Genomic DNA, 14854 nt, shown 5'->3' on the forward strand with positions numbered 1-14854 from the left:
TGGAAAGATATATTCATTCTAACAAACAAGTTTTTGGCAAAACAAACAACCAAACAAACGATCTGCCTCTCTTGGTGCCACTCAAAACAGCAGAGTTCAATTTGAGTTCAACAGTTTTAATCAGCCACTTCTAAGCATTTTAAGAATGCACCACAACTGAAATATCCTAATTACCACAGATGTTCTCCACACCATTTCAAGGATATTTGCTATTTTCTTTTACTTCTCTCCTCTGTTTCACAAGCTTGCTATCCTCAAAATACTCAAACACTTTTTTTGGACATACCCTAAAATCAACTGGCACAGTTATTATTAAAAAGTATAGAATATTTGGTATCAGATATTCTGAGATTTGGGAGACACCTAGGAAGGGGCGTTTTAATAATTACTTCTAACCGTCACAATTTTCATTGACATCCAGTTTGGAAAATTACTGCTCAAGCCAACATTGACCAAATCAATGTATTTATTTAATATTAGAATACGTGGCCAACTTTTTAAGTGCATATCTATGAGCAAGTCTCTCTATCCTTTTGGTCTGTGTTAGTTTTCTGTTGTCTGACATAAAATAGAGAAATTAGGCATCCTTTTTAGCCTCTGTTCTCAGTGGTTATGGAATGACATTCATAATAGGAAAAATTTTATTCTTTCAAAATTATCTTCCAAATCTACCCCAGACAAGTTTAAACACATTTAACTAAGGTAAAATACTCCCATAAAGTACAGAGGTCAGGAGAAGTAGGCAGATACCCCAAATAGGCTCATCATTTATTCATTATTTCATGTTAAAATTGTTTAATAAACCTTACTAATTTGAGCACACATTTGAATGAAGTTGGTTACAGAATAAAATCCAAATTTTATAATAAATGTAAATACTGGTCAAGATTCTTAGCTTTTTCTAGATGTTTTTAAGTGCTAAATAAATTCATTTATATGTTATCTTACTATCTGCATAATGTTCACACATTTTCTCTCGATATTCTGTCAAATCAACAGGCACATTTATTAAATAGAGCCTTTGGTACCAGAAATTCTGAGATTTGGGAGAAATATAGGAGTGAACATTTTAATAATTCCTCTTTCTAATCTTTGTAATTTTTACTGGCATCAAATATGGAAAAATCACCACCTGAGGCATATACAACTAAATAATATGGTTAAAAGTTTTAAACTCTACTCATATAGGAATTTTGAAATATATAATGCAATATTATTTATGTGTAGTCACCATTCTGTGCAATAGATCACTAAAGCTTATTCCTCTTGTCTAACTGTAACTTTGTGAGGTGATGAATGTGCTAATTAGCTTGATTTAATCTTTCCTCGTGAGCATATATCAATACATCACTTTGTACCCAATAAATATGTGCAATTATTGCTTGTCAATTAAAAATCAACTTGAATGTTATTTCTCAACACTTTTATTCAAACTTGCTTCATACTCATATGCTAAATTACTAATGTAAGAACTTCACAACTTTCCTGTACTTTTCATAGCTCTCTTACAACAAAAATAACCTCTTGACTGTGGAGCCAAACAAGTACGAAGTAGCTAAGGACACAAGAAGGGCAATGACTTCGTCTTAGCTATTTAATATTTCCAAATTCAGAACAGATGTGCCAGGGCCATTCTTTCCATCACGTCATCCAGTAAATGGACACTGGCTTTTCTATTATGGACGGATGAGAGAAAAACTCTTCACTGACACTATCTTGCCTCTGTTTAATTTTCTCAAACTTAGACAACAAGACAAGGTATAAAAAGATCTGGCGGAGTGCATGCTGAGAGGTTTGAGGACCTGGGTTCGACTTCCAGAACATGAGTACACACACACACACACACACACACACACACACACACACACACACGTGGGCTGGGGGAGCAGAGACAGAGACAGGAACAAGGAGGAGGAGGGAATGAGAGATTTCCCTACTGAAGTATAGATGCTGTTGCTGTATATAACAAAATAAAAGATATTTTGCAGATTTCTCAGTTATATTTCCAACATGACTGCCCTGACTTGCAAAAGATTACTTTATATGCAGCCTATAATTTTAATGCTACTTGACAAAGGACACTTGAAAAAAACTTCAAAGGAGATAAAAGGATCCTCACACAGTCCCAAAAGTAACCCCTGAGGAGCATAATTGATCATGATATCTATGTATCTATGTATCTATGTATCTATCTATCTATCTATCTATCTATCTATCTATCTATTATCTATCATCTACCTATCAAGGGAGAGAGAAAATAATTTTCATTAGCACAGGTCTTAATTTGACTTGGTCTTAAACACAAAGAAGGAATGTATAAGCAACAAAAATTAGATACATAGATAACAATAGGAAAATTAAATGAAAAACAGGGCTAATTATAAAGAGAGGCTCCAAACACTGCACCAGGCCACGGTGCTGCAACTGAAACTTCATAAGTAACAAGAAGTTTGGATTCCTAGTTGCATCAGCCCTTCCAAAATGTGCCCGTGAGCCTCTCTTATATTTGCATTATGTTATTTGCGTGTACTTTCAAATAATTCTCAAAGAATCAGCTTCTTGTATGGATGAGCCTATAATACCAAAATGACAATATAAATATTCTAGATACTAATCACAACTACTTTCGTGGTAAAAGTTGTATTGACTTCAGATAATATGTTTATATTATCTGGAAACAGTCATTACAAAAGGTTTTCAAAACAGAGACGCACAGCAAAATTCTTGCGGCCTAATAGTAAAAGTAAATAAACATCTTTATTTAGTTTATCCACTCATCATTATTACATTTACAATAAGGGACGTTAAGATTTTTTTATTGAAAAAACAGGTTTTTTTTGTGCTCTTCACCTCAACCTGTTGTATTTGGACAAATAACTCAAATCAAATTGAAGTTAATATTGAAAGACTTACACCAAATGTTGATGACTTCTACCATTTTTTAGAGTCATTATTCGTGAATGTTTTGTTTTTAATCTCTGGCTACAGAAAGATGTTTAAGCATTACTAACATGCTAATGTTCTTGTACTCTTTTTTTATACTACCACATAAGGAGGTTCATCAAATAACAAAACTCATCTTCCTTGTCTCCTTTAGTCAGGGGCACTTTTAATCACTGGCTGCTAGGAACAAAGCCTCAGCCCAAAGTAGTGATAAGAAGGCAGAACTTTGGCCCTTCTTCACCTCTACAGAATATATCTCAGAGGCACAGTACCTGTTTGGCAAGTACAAGGTCATGAGTTCAATTCCTGGTACCAAAAGAAAAAAAATAAAGAATAGAAAGAATAACAACAACAACAACAACAACAACAACAAGAAAATATCTGGGGCATCATGACAACAGATACAAGAAAGAAAGATATGTAAAAAAGAGAAAAGGCAAATCACGATAGTCTTAAAATTGAAAACTGCTGCTTCACAACACCAGCCTCATGTAATTCTTTTTTTCCTCTCCTCCCAAAATGCAATAAGCTTGGGCAATTTCTTTTCACATGCAAATTGGTTGATCACTGATTTCACTTGTCAATACACCATTCTTTCCCCTACACAGCAAACCAAGAGAGACTGGCAAATTTCACAGATTTCCACTGCCAAAATGGCAAATATTCTAAGCTCCAAAACAAGTGAGCTTCTCTCTCCAGAGAGAGCCTGTGCTCTTGCATGTGTACTAAAATTTCTGTCTAATAAACCCTTCCCACGTCTCTTAAGCAAACACACATAGGCTGGGGGAAAGACATTGGGAGACATCTATTCTTCCACAGTCAAACGAGGTTATTAAAACCTTATTGGTGACACAGAATTCTTTTAAGATTGTGTCTTTTCCACACAACTCGAAAGTCCTTGAAAGTTTACTTGTACCACCCAGGAGTACGATACATATTATGAGATTCAACAATAAGATATAGTTAGTTGAATATTCTTTTCCAAAACTATTTCAAACTTTTGGTAAACAATATTTCATATTTTAGGATTTTAAAGGGTACTCAGAAAGAGAGAAATCCAGGTCTGGGTCTTGGTGTGGTGTTGGTGTTTGTCTGGGTCTAGGCCAGGGTCTGGGTCTGGGTCTGGGTGTGGGCCTGGCTCTGTCTGTCTGTCTGTCTGTCTCTCTCATTCCCTCCTTCTCTTCCCTCTCCTCCCTTTCTCTTTCCTCACTCTTTCCCTTCTTTCTCTCCCTCTTTCTGTAACTGTCAAGTCTCTTAAAATTTAAAGAATCTCATGCAGGTTCCACTGCTATATTCCTGCTTATTAGGAATAAGGGGACAAAATATTTTAATGGACTTATGAGGATTCTATAGCAAGCACCATACTGCATTGAGAAGGAGCTAAACCAAGAAGATGGTTTTAAAGCAGAATGGTAGAAAAGCCATTGAAGACAAAAACCAGGACTATTCATATCCATATTTCATTTCATTCTTCACCAAGCAGTGGCAGCTATTTAATTGGAACACAAGGAGAGAGCATATATTTAATTCAACTTCTGCTATCAGTTACATAGTGGCCCACATTAACGAGGAGACACCACTTTTATGGATGTGATAATAACGTGCTTCTCTACTTTCTGAAATGTATCACTACTCTGAATGTTGTCTCCTGATGAATGCTTTCTGTGATGGGGGAAGCAGGAAAACATAGAACGATAATCAGAAATGCTTTATATACGTGTGTGTATCTTCAAAAATCATTGTTTCCATATAAATGTCTCGATTGCTTTACCATATATGACTATAAAACTGCACACTTTCTAGTGGTCACATAGAGTCTAGCTGCTCAGCAAACAAATTGGCTTTTTAGCATCTGAAACCTGGTCAAGTAATCCCTATCAGTTGAAGCAGCAAACACTTAAGTCACTAGATTCCACAGAACACAGAGTTGAGCTCTTCTTTTATATTTAAGAGAATACAATAATGTGTCCTCATACTAATTACACGAGGCTGGAAGAGAGACAAGGGCAGGAAGGGTGAGCTGCCTTCCTGCAGTCAGCTAGCCCCAGTTATTTCACGAGAACAACACGCCTGCAGATAGGAGACCTGGACCTGACATCTAGCACTGCACTCCCCAAGGCTCCCCTTTGGTTTGTCTAGGTTGTTTTGCCTCACAGTTTCCTCCAGTCCCCTAATCGTGCATCACCTCTTTACAAGGACTGTTCTTACTGTCTGGTGATCCTTCAATCTAGTTCCAAAAGTGCTCTTACAGTGAAAGTAGAAAACAAAAGTACTCTCCAGTGGCTAACTGTTACTTAATCACCATATCTTATCATTGTTATAGTATATCTGCTTCCAAATGATATTATTAATATATATTATAATTATACATCATTATACAGAACACTACAAATTTATTCTCTCACAGATTCCATAGGTCAGGTGTTTAGAGAGTACAGTATAGTCTCTGGATTTTTATAAGGGTGACATTAAAACGTTGAGAGGACCGAGAGCTTTCTGGAATATCTAGGGATGAATCCAATCTAGTGTTTTGTAGTTGCAGCATTGATGTCCCCGTTTCCGGGCTGCTGTCTGTTTTTCAAACTGGCTGCATCCCTTAGGTTTGCCTTTTATCTCTTAAGACAGCAAAAGCAGGCTGAGTCCACCTTACACTGCTTCACTCTGGTCACAGCTCAGAAAGCGCCTTTTAATGGTTCACGGAAATAAATTCAATCTACTCATAAAGTCCAGAATAATTTCCCATTACAGAATCCAAACTATTAGTTGCATGACACAGGCATGCCTCTTGATATGTAAAGCACATGTAGAACTCATGTAATATATGTATGCTTTGATATGAAATTACACAGAAGTCCCTTTTTTATATGTAACAACGTATCCACAGGTTTTGGAGGTTAGGACTCAGACATCTGTAAGAGGCTATTACTCTTACTATCTTATAGCAATTGACAAACCCACCGAAGCAATCTGGTCTGCCACCTATTTTACTGAGTTGGATCGATGCCTGTTTAAACTATCTATGTCTGCTTTCATACTGTAACAGCAAAACAGGAATCATTATGCCACGATACCTAAAATATTTATTATCTGACTCTTTACTGAAAAAAAATACCATACTTTGCTCCCATAATTAGCACAATTATTCTAAAATCTCTTTGGAGACTATTGATTAGATATTATAAATCAAATTTGAAATCTAGAAGGATGTTTACTCAAGTTTAAAATTTTAGGATGTGAAACAATGTAGCTAGAGAATAGTTTCTATGGTTATTTCAGCTGCTGGCAGAACTATCAGTCTCCTTGTCTAGTTAGCATTTGAAGACTCTTTTACAAAAATCACCAACAAGCTTCATGCAAGCAAAACATGAAAAAAAGTAACTTGAAATAGTAAAAGGATATAAATATCCTTTTGTAAAATTTATGGTTGGATGCATATATTGGATGTTTTAAAACTTTGCGAAATGATTTTCAAATCTTTTTTTCTCTTTTCTTTTCTTCTCTTTCTTTCATTCATTCTTTCTTTTCTTTCATACTAGAGATTGAATTCAGGTTCAGTGAGCTAAAATTACAGGCTCAATTTTTTTATTTTTATTCTTTATAATAAAGATGGTAAGATTAAACATAATAAAACAGAACAAAACAGATCATAAGGAAACAATTTTAAGAAACACGGATTTCAAAGCAAGTCCACTGGAGATCTTCACTGTCTATCTTGTTGTCTCTAGTTTTCTTCCAAATAGTTGTCCCCATCTTCACATACATTGAATATCTACTGGACATTATAGAACTAATCTAATCATAACAGGATGATGAAGGCCTTTTAGGTCTTCAAGACCTGACACTGGGGAAGTCAACAATGACTGCCATAATGTCTCTCATTCTCTTCAAAGTAGCTGTCCTTATATTTACGTATGCTGCAATTTAACATAGTAGACTAGACTAAAATCGCTCTGAACAGTGAATAAATAGTACTGCTAGATTTTATATCATAATGCTATAGAATTAGCACTGGGTTTCTTCGTGTCTCTTCTTCAGAGTATCTGTTCATTACATCGAGCATTATATAATCTGTTCCTGTAAACTGTTTAGAAATTGTCCCCCTGTGTGAATCTCTACATGTATACCAAATTTGAATAAAATCAGTCAAGGTAAAACAGCAGTCTAACACACCAGCTTCAAATAAGATCAATCATAGTAAGACAATTTAAGTAATACAGGGCTTCAGTTTAAGTTAATAGGAAATTAAGGATAGTTACCGTGGTATAGCCTGCTATTTTGGGGATAGCGGTCTGTGCCCTCAAATCTAGTATGAGTAGACAGATCGGAACAAAATAAAATCAAACTAAACAGAATGATAAGACTACTGTGGCTTTTAAATCCTGATACACTATTAACAACGTCCTCTGCCTTCCTTTTTTAGGCAATTCCTCCCCTTTCCTTTTCTCAGGATGCTTTGCATATTTTGGGTCCCACTAGCATCCTTTAGTTTTTAGATTAGGGGGTCAACCTGAGTGGTGCTGAACCTTTTTATCCCTGAGCTTGATCTTGAGCTGTACTCCTTTACTTACTAAAGCCACAAGGTTTTCCTTCCTTCTAGCTGTGTAGTTCTCCACTGCACAAAAGTGTCATAACTTTCTGTGGCTGCTGGACCACTTGTCCCTATTTCTCTCTGACTGGCTCAATTTCTTATTAGTTAGGTCACTAGCCTTTAATATTCATGGAAAACAGCCACCCATGAGTGTTTGAGCTTCCTTGTGTTGTTTTAAATGTTTATCTAAAAATAACAAACATCTCACTCTTTAACTGCCTTATCTACTATGATTTACAAAAGTCTTGAATCATGGTTAATTTTAATTTATATGGTTATATCAAATTTCTTCACTTGTTAGCTTGATCCTGTTAGTATGTAAGCAACTATGACAAAGAAAACAAAACTCAAAAGCCCAAATTCTCAAGTTTCTTTCTTTCTTTTTTTTTTTTTTTGGCATATGACAAATTTCAGAAATACAATTGTATCTGATGGTTTTTCTCAACTATGAAAGAAAAGAGTAACACCCTACATAGACCATTAGACTTGCTGCCCAAAGTGGGGAAACATTTGAAAGGGTAAGATTATACCACAGGCTAGTATGGCCCAGGCCATTTTACTATTCAACAAGAAGCTATATAAAGACTTTCTGTTTGGAAAAACAATACATTTTCAAGTGTGCAATGTTGATAATGAGATGACTAAGTTGCATTTATTTCATATTCTTCTAGCTCATCTTCAAATTTGATGATGTTATTATTCATGTTGGAAAGGCACAGGAATCCACACCTGCCAGACCCAGGGCATCTCATGGTAGATATATATACATGCATGCGTGTGAGTATATATATGTTCCCCTTTGCACTTATTTAAGACTTGATAATTACTTTTAGTGAAATTATGAGCTTTACTTGTGTATTATAGAATCTACCAACTTGATAATTATAAATGTAACAGTGAAAATTAACAAAGATTAAAAAATTTAAAAAAAGAAAATTAACGAAGATGTGCATCGATGTGAAAGGCAAAATTCTTTGCTTGAGAAAAATAAATTCATCTATCTTAAAAGCAAACTACTGCTATGCCTGAACACCAAGTTATGATACTGGAGCCAAGAGACTGAGAAACTGAATTAAATGTAGTATCTAACTCATTCATGACTTTAGAGCTGGTTAAAACTGCAATTGGTTCTGCTAAAGACAATTTGAAACTGAAAGATTCCATATTTTATTTTCTATTTCTATTAGTTCCCAAGGGGCTTATTATATTTAACATATTGTAAGTGCTGTCTGTTAAAAAGGTGTTTTTTTTAAAAATCACATTTCATTTGTAAAACGTTAGCAAGCACTCCAACTTTTATTATTGTATGTTTCTTCACATGACATATGGGACAGATGTTTGCAAGTTGTTATTCTTTCTTGAGCTCAGAAAAGTACAAAAGATACTTTTAATGTAAGAAAATAGGTAAAACAGACATACTTGTTATTAGAGAAAAGTCATATGTAAAATAGTTTAATTTCAAAGGCATTAACAATAGATACAGGGAAGTTTTAGTCTGTTTTAATCAATTTCATCTTTCATATGTAACATATCTTTTCTTCACGGTTTAGCTAACACTGCTATATTTCCTTATAGGCATTTCTGGTTATATCTTTGAAGAAGACTACCAGTATACAGAAAACATTTTATAAACATAATAAACATTAAGTCAAACATTCTTTTCTTCATTGAGCAATGCAGTATTTTATATACTCTAACTTGGGTGAGAATATAAATGTAATAAGCATTAGAAATTAAAAATACTCAAGTAGGTAAGGCTGCCTATACCGTACCAAGAGTGCCACAGACACAAAGCAGAGAGAAGGAGATATTCCCAAGGAGTCACCCAGGGAACAGGCAGGTTGGTACTTTATGTGAGGGTGAGTGGAAGGAAGAGTCCTTTGCTGCTTTCTTCCTCTTTAGTATAAGCTTTTCTTCTCCTTCTTCATGACATCTTTGTAATATATTTTTCTAAATTTTCTTAAATTTTGGCCTCCCAAAGTGGAGAGAGTAGTCTGTTGGTGATCTGTGCAATTCACTTACTCAAAATACTAAGAGGCACCAAATTTATTCTTAATGGGTTGTAGTCATCAGTCCTTCATTCTTATCATTTAAATCCAGAATCTAGTTAATAAAATCAATTGACTATATCCCGGTTCCCATAGGAACAAAATCATACTTTACCTGCATCATTTATTTTGTACACTGGATGAAAAAATACATTCCCAAAAGAGAAAAGACGACCCAAAGATTAAATACGTTCATTTCAAATTGTTTTAATCAATCGAAATTGTAAGACTGAATCATCAATATGGTTTTTTGAGGTAACTGTTTTTCAATAAATCAGATATTTTCCCTCAAATTAACATTCTTTAAATTCCAAATAATGTTTTGATCTTTACTTAGGAAAGTTCTGTGCATATTCATTTACAGATGTGTGTTTTGTGTAAGAAACAGGGTACACATCCCGGTTTTCCATTACTTTTTCAGTAATGATGTAGGGAACTAACAAGCCTTACTACCTTACAGCAATGCTTGTTTCCTGTGAGAAAACTTAATATCAAACAAAAACCTAAATATTTTCAAAGACAATTTTGAGCACCCAAATGAATGAATGTTCAATGTTCAAATATTAAATGTATGTTTTAATTTTAAGTATAGTGGTGAGATTAGAATATATTAAGGTATGAGAAGTTGGGTATTAAAGAAATAAATCTCTAGGTTAGATCATAGCAGCAAAAGTATATTTCCTTTGGAAAAAGTAGTAAAATACCTAATATTTTAAATATTAATAATGATGTCTGAAAGTTATTACAGAAAGATTTGCAGTTTTCATTAAATAATCCCTAGGAATCCTGAGGCATCTTAGTAAAAAGTGGTTCATAGAGAAGATGATTATCACTTTCTAGAAAATGAAGGCTAATTTCTTTAGGAAACAGAAACTACAGTATCAGAAAATAAAAAGGGTGTGTAGCCCAAAGGATGTGAGTACAAATTCTGTTATGTCTTTCTCTAACCAGATGAATTTGGGAAAATGAGTTAAATATCTTTATTCCTTTTTTTTTCCAAATATAAAGGTCAACTTCATAGAAACTTTGCAAGGAATAATTTACAGGAAGTATAAATCATGAAACCATAATAAAGAAAGGACCTGACAATAATTACCTTCCTTAATACTACCCATCCATTATGTAAGTATTGGAACTGATTATATGTGTGGATATATATATATCCATTTGTTATTTAAAATGTCTTCTTCATATATATATATATATATATATATATATGAAGAAGACATTTTAAATAACATCCAAAGCATCTCAGTTGCAATGGGATGGGTTTAAGGATGTGGTCTTGGTCATCCTAGGATGGAAGAATGAAATTGAGATCACTAAATGTTGGGAGCCATTGAAACTGGAACTTGAACACACGTGCAGTGCTGGTGCATGGCCAGGGCAAGATAAAGTCACAGCTGAGGACACCTGGCCCCAACTAAAACTAACTAAATAAAGACTGTAGCTACAAGCATTTCACTCCTACAGTGAAATCAACATGGAGATCTTTTCCTAAGATACTTCTCTGAAGTTAGTATCAGATAGTTCTTCTAAATTAAACATAATTTGTGACTTGGCAAAATCCTTGAACCACTCCCAAGGTCTGTTTAGTTTTCTGCATTTTCCGCTCTAACCCCTTCTTTGAATACTAAATAAATATAGGCAGCCCAGAGCCAGTCTTTGTCTCAGCCCCCAGAGTGTCTAACTCTGCTACAGGGTTTTGATTCTCCTGGACCCCTAAAATCATACCACTTATTTCATTTATTTAAGCCTTCATTGTATACTCATTTGGGAGATTGGGGATCGAAGCCAGGTCCCAGATAACTAGAGAACCCAGGTAGTTATACAGACTCATCTTGGCCTTAGTATTTTTGTATACTGCTTGCTATGGCTTGTATTAGATGTCCTCCCAAAGCTTCATGCACTCATAATGGGGCTTTTAGGAGGCAGCTGGGTTGTAGGTGTGTGACATTGGGATTAAGGATGTGTGATAACTAATTTACTCCACTGATTTGGTTTAACAGTGTGCTGGGTATGTGTAATTCAAAGGCCCACTCCTGAGTGTGGCCTACCATTCACTAGGCTTGTAGCCTAGATGGAAAAAACAAAAGCAATGCTTGCTGCTTTTATGCTTGAACAGCCATAACTTTCTCCTCTGTGATGCCCTTCTGCCACGCTGACTTGCCTTGGAGACAGCTGGCTGTGGAATGAAACCTCAACAAACTGTGAGCTAACATGAGCTTTTCCTCTAACTTCGGGTGCTGGGTATTTTGTCTCAGCAACAAGAAAGTAACCAAGACACTTCTCCATTCCTGCCTACTTCTGGGTAAAGCACTTCCCAGTGAACTATGTTTATTAATTTTACTGAGGCACATATCTCTATTTTATGTATTTATATGCCACACTTTCACACCACATAATAAGATAGGCTATGATCCATATTATTATTCCCAGAGCACAATATAGATCTTGGAAAGGATATTTAAATGGATAAATAAACAGTTTATTATCTTGGACACATCAAAGAGAGATTTATCATGAAGAAAACCATCGAATAAGATGGCACTGTTTCTTTAAAAAGTCTGCTATAACAAATTAATTCATTTGCAATGAAGAAAATCTACAAAACATGTGCTAGTCTTATTGGTGAAAAGGATGACTGTTAACCTTCCTAAAGGGTAATATTATAAGCAACTCAATGCAACGGTACTTACATTAGCCAAATGAGCTAGCTCTATCTCCAGAAACGAGTCAGTTGTCTTGGGTTCAGGCCTGATTGTGACCACGATGATTTTAGAATTAACAACAGTATAATTTCTGGAATACAAAAAATAATTACAATTAAAAGGAGGAAAGAGTCATGAAAAACTATGATTCATACTGCTCAACACTGTTGAAATGAAATTGAATAAATATACTTCAAGTGAAAACATAGATATCATAATTTCATTCATGAAAAGTTATCAGATTCCTGTGATAAACAAATTCTATCTGAAACTGGAAAACTATGAGATACAAAAGTATTTTATCATTTCAGATGTGGGAAAGAAAAAAAAAAACAATAGCACTGACAAAATTCTGATTACTTAAATTTGATGTAAGAGTGATAAACTGTGAATCTGAACTTTCAGGCAGTCTTTGAATACAACTCTTTCATCTCAAGAAGAATCCAACAGTTTTGGATACTTTTCTTTCAAGGTGCTTTTTAAAGCATTTTTAGACTACCCTAAAATGTATTAAGGTGAAAAACTGAAATGTAGAATAATGTGCTTAACCATTATTAACTATTGTTATTAATTTTCACTCATCATTCATTTCAGAACTAGAGATTTACAGGACATTGCTTTAGTTCAATATTCTCAACTAAGAAACAAATCTATCCTTTGAAATATGTTACTAAGTGTATTTTATATGGAAACTTTAAATGTTTTTATGTGTAATCATTCTTATAGTCTATAAGAATTATCTATAAACATAAATGAACTGAATTTTTAATAGTGCAAAGAAATTTTCAACCAAAATAAAGAAAATGCTGCAGATTAACTGTTATTTAGGTATTTAAGAATCTGATTATACTTTTACACATTTGGAAAAGTAAGTATATTCATCCATCTTTATTGACTTGAAATAAATCACCTGCTTGTGCATAAAGCAGATAGTGATAGTGGAATTCTTATTAGATACCAAAGACAATGCCATTTATATTTTATCTTTATTATTCTCTAAGATATTGTTTGCAGATGATCAAAATCACCAATGTTAAGTATAAACCTTCAGGTAAGAGCTTTGGTAATTCTACACTAGCACACATGCACATCAAAATAGACAATGAGAACCTCCCTTAAATATCTTCCTTGAGCTCCTTAACATTTGATCTTCTCTTTTCCTGTAGTCCAAAGAATCATGACATGCCCAACTAACCTAGATTTGCCTTGTCTAGGATTTCATTTAAACAAATCATTCAGTGTATGTGTTTTTAATGTCCTACTTAATTCACTTAGCATAATATTTTTGATTTTCATACAATTTGATCATTTTGTATAGCTGAGTAACATTGAATTTTATGGATATAATGCGATTTCTTTACCAATTCACCAATTAAGTAAGCAAACAGTGGATGGGTTACTTCTGGTTTTTAATTTTTATGAGTATTCACCTTGTGACCATTATGAACACTTTGTCATATATGCTTTCTGCATGACCATATACTTTCATGTTTTGGGAAAACATCTGGGAGTAGCATTTCTGGGTAATGTGGTTAAAGTGTATTTAGATTTACAAGTTAAATTGCTGTTAAAGTAACTATGCCACTGAAGTCCTACGTTCTTATATGGTAGAACCAAGTGGAACCTCTCATTCTTTTTTCTTTTTTTGTCCTGGAAATCAAGCTCAGGGCCTCGCATTTTTTGGGCAGTCTCTCATTCTTCATAATAATGTTTTCTATGAGGGGACTGTATGTAGCATAAGATTTTACTAGACAGCAACACTGATCTAATGCACTCTTGTCACTATATTTAGTAGCAGAGGAAATAGAAGCACACTTTAAGTGGTATATCATTTTCTAACCCATTTCTCATGTGTATAGTAATGTCAAATAAATTGGTACACACTGAGGAAGGTATCCAGCCTTGTAGTAAATACTGAGAAACACTGAGGTATGTATTTATTTTGCTTTTCTTATATAGAAAGTGACTGTAAACAGAGACAGCTGGTTAACTATCATTTGTTTCATTTAATACTAAGGGAGTCAGCTGAAGGTAAGCTGCATTAAGGATATAAAACTAAGCTCTTAATGTTAACTTTACTTTTTCAAATTATCTATCCCAGTAAGGAACAGTGATCAGGAGATCAGATGAGAATAAGCAGAATTGACGAAGCTGGAAGACAACCCTGGTAATGGATCATATTATTAGCACAGTCGTCAGGCCTCAGGAAAAGGGTAAGGTGTCCAGAGCTTGGAATTCAAAGGAGTGTCTGTGTACTTTCACCAGGAAAATTACATCAGTTTCTCCCAGGAAAAAACTGGTCCTGAACACACAGATACAAGTGGCCTTTTCACGTTAGCCTGAATATGTCTCAATTCTGGTCTGGATACTAGAAAGTAAAACATTGATGCTTCACTCATTCCACCTACCACTTTAATTTAGTTTTGTTAATAATCCCTCTTCCCTGCTATAAATAAAAAACAGTAAATGTTAATTAATGTTAGGTAATTTTAACAAAGTATATATATATATATATATATATATATACATATATATATATATGAAAGTTTTCAAGTTACATAACT

At 34.3% G+C, this 14854-nt stretch overlaps 1 protein-coding gene across 7 annotated transcripts in view; it reads right to left on the reverse strand.

Moving 5' to 3' along the window:
* Adgrb3 (adhesion G protein-coupled receptor B3) overlaps positions 1–14854 on the reverse strand; it is a 720698-nt gene that overhangs the window by 305176 nt on the left and 400668 nt on the right. For all 7 annotated transcript variants that reach the window (XM_063227050.1, XM_063227046.1, XM_063227047.1 and 4 more), the window contains one exon: positions 12279–12381. In XM_063227050.1, the coding sequence (XP_063083120.1) occupies positions 12279–12381 (103 nt within the window). The remainder of the gene's footprint in view (positions 1–12278; positions 12382–14854) is intronic.

The sequence above is a fragment of the Cavia porcellus genome, unplaced genomic scaffold (genome assembly GCF_034190915.1).
Source record: "Cavia porcellus strain 051 isolate PalLab524CR breed Dunkin Hartley unplaced genomic scaffold, mCavPor4.1 scaffold_16, whole genome shotgun sequence".
NCBI classification, from domain to species: Eukaryota; Metazoa; Chordata; class Mammalia; order Rodentia; family Caviidae; genus Cavia; species Cavia porcellus.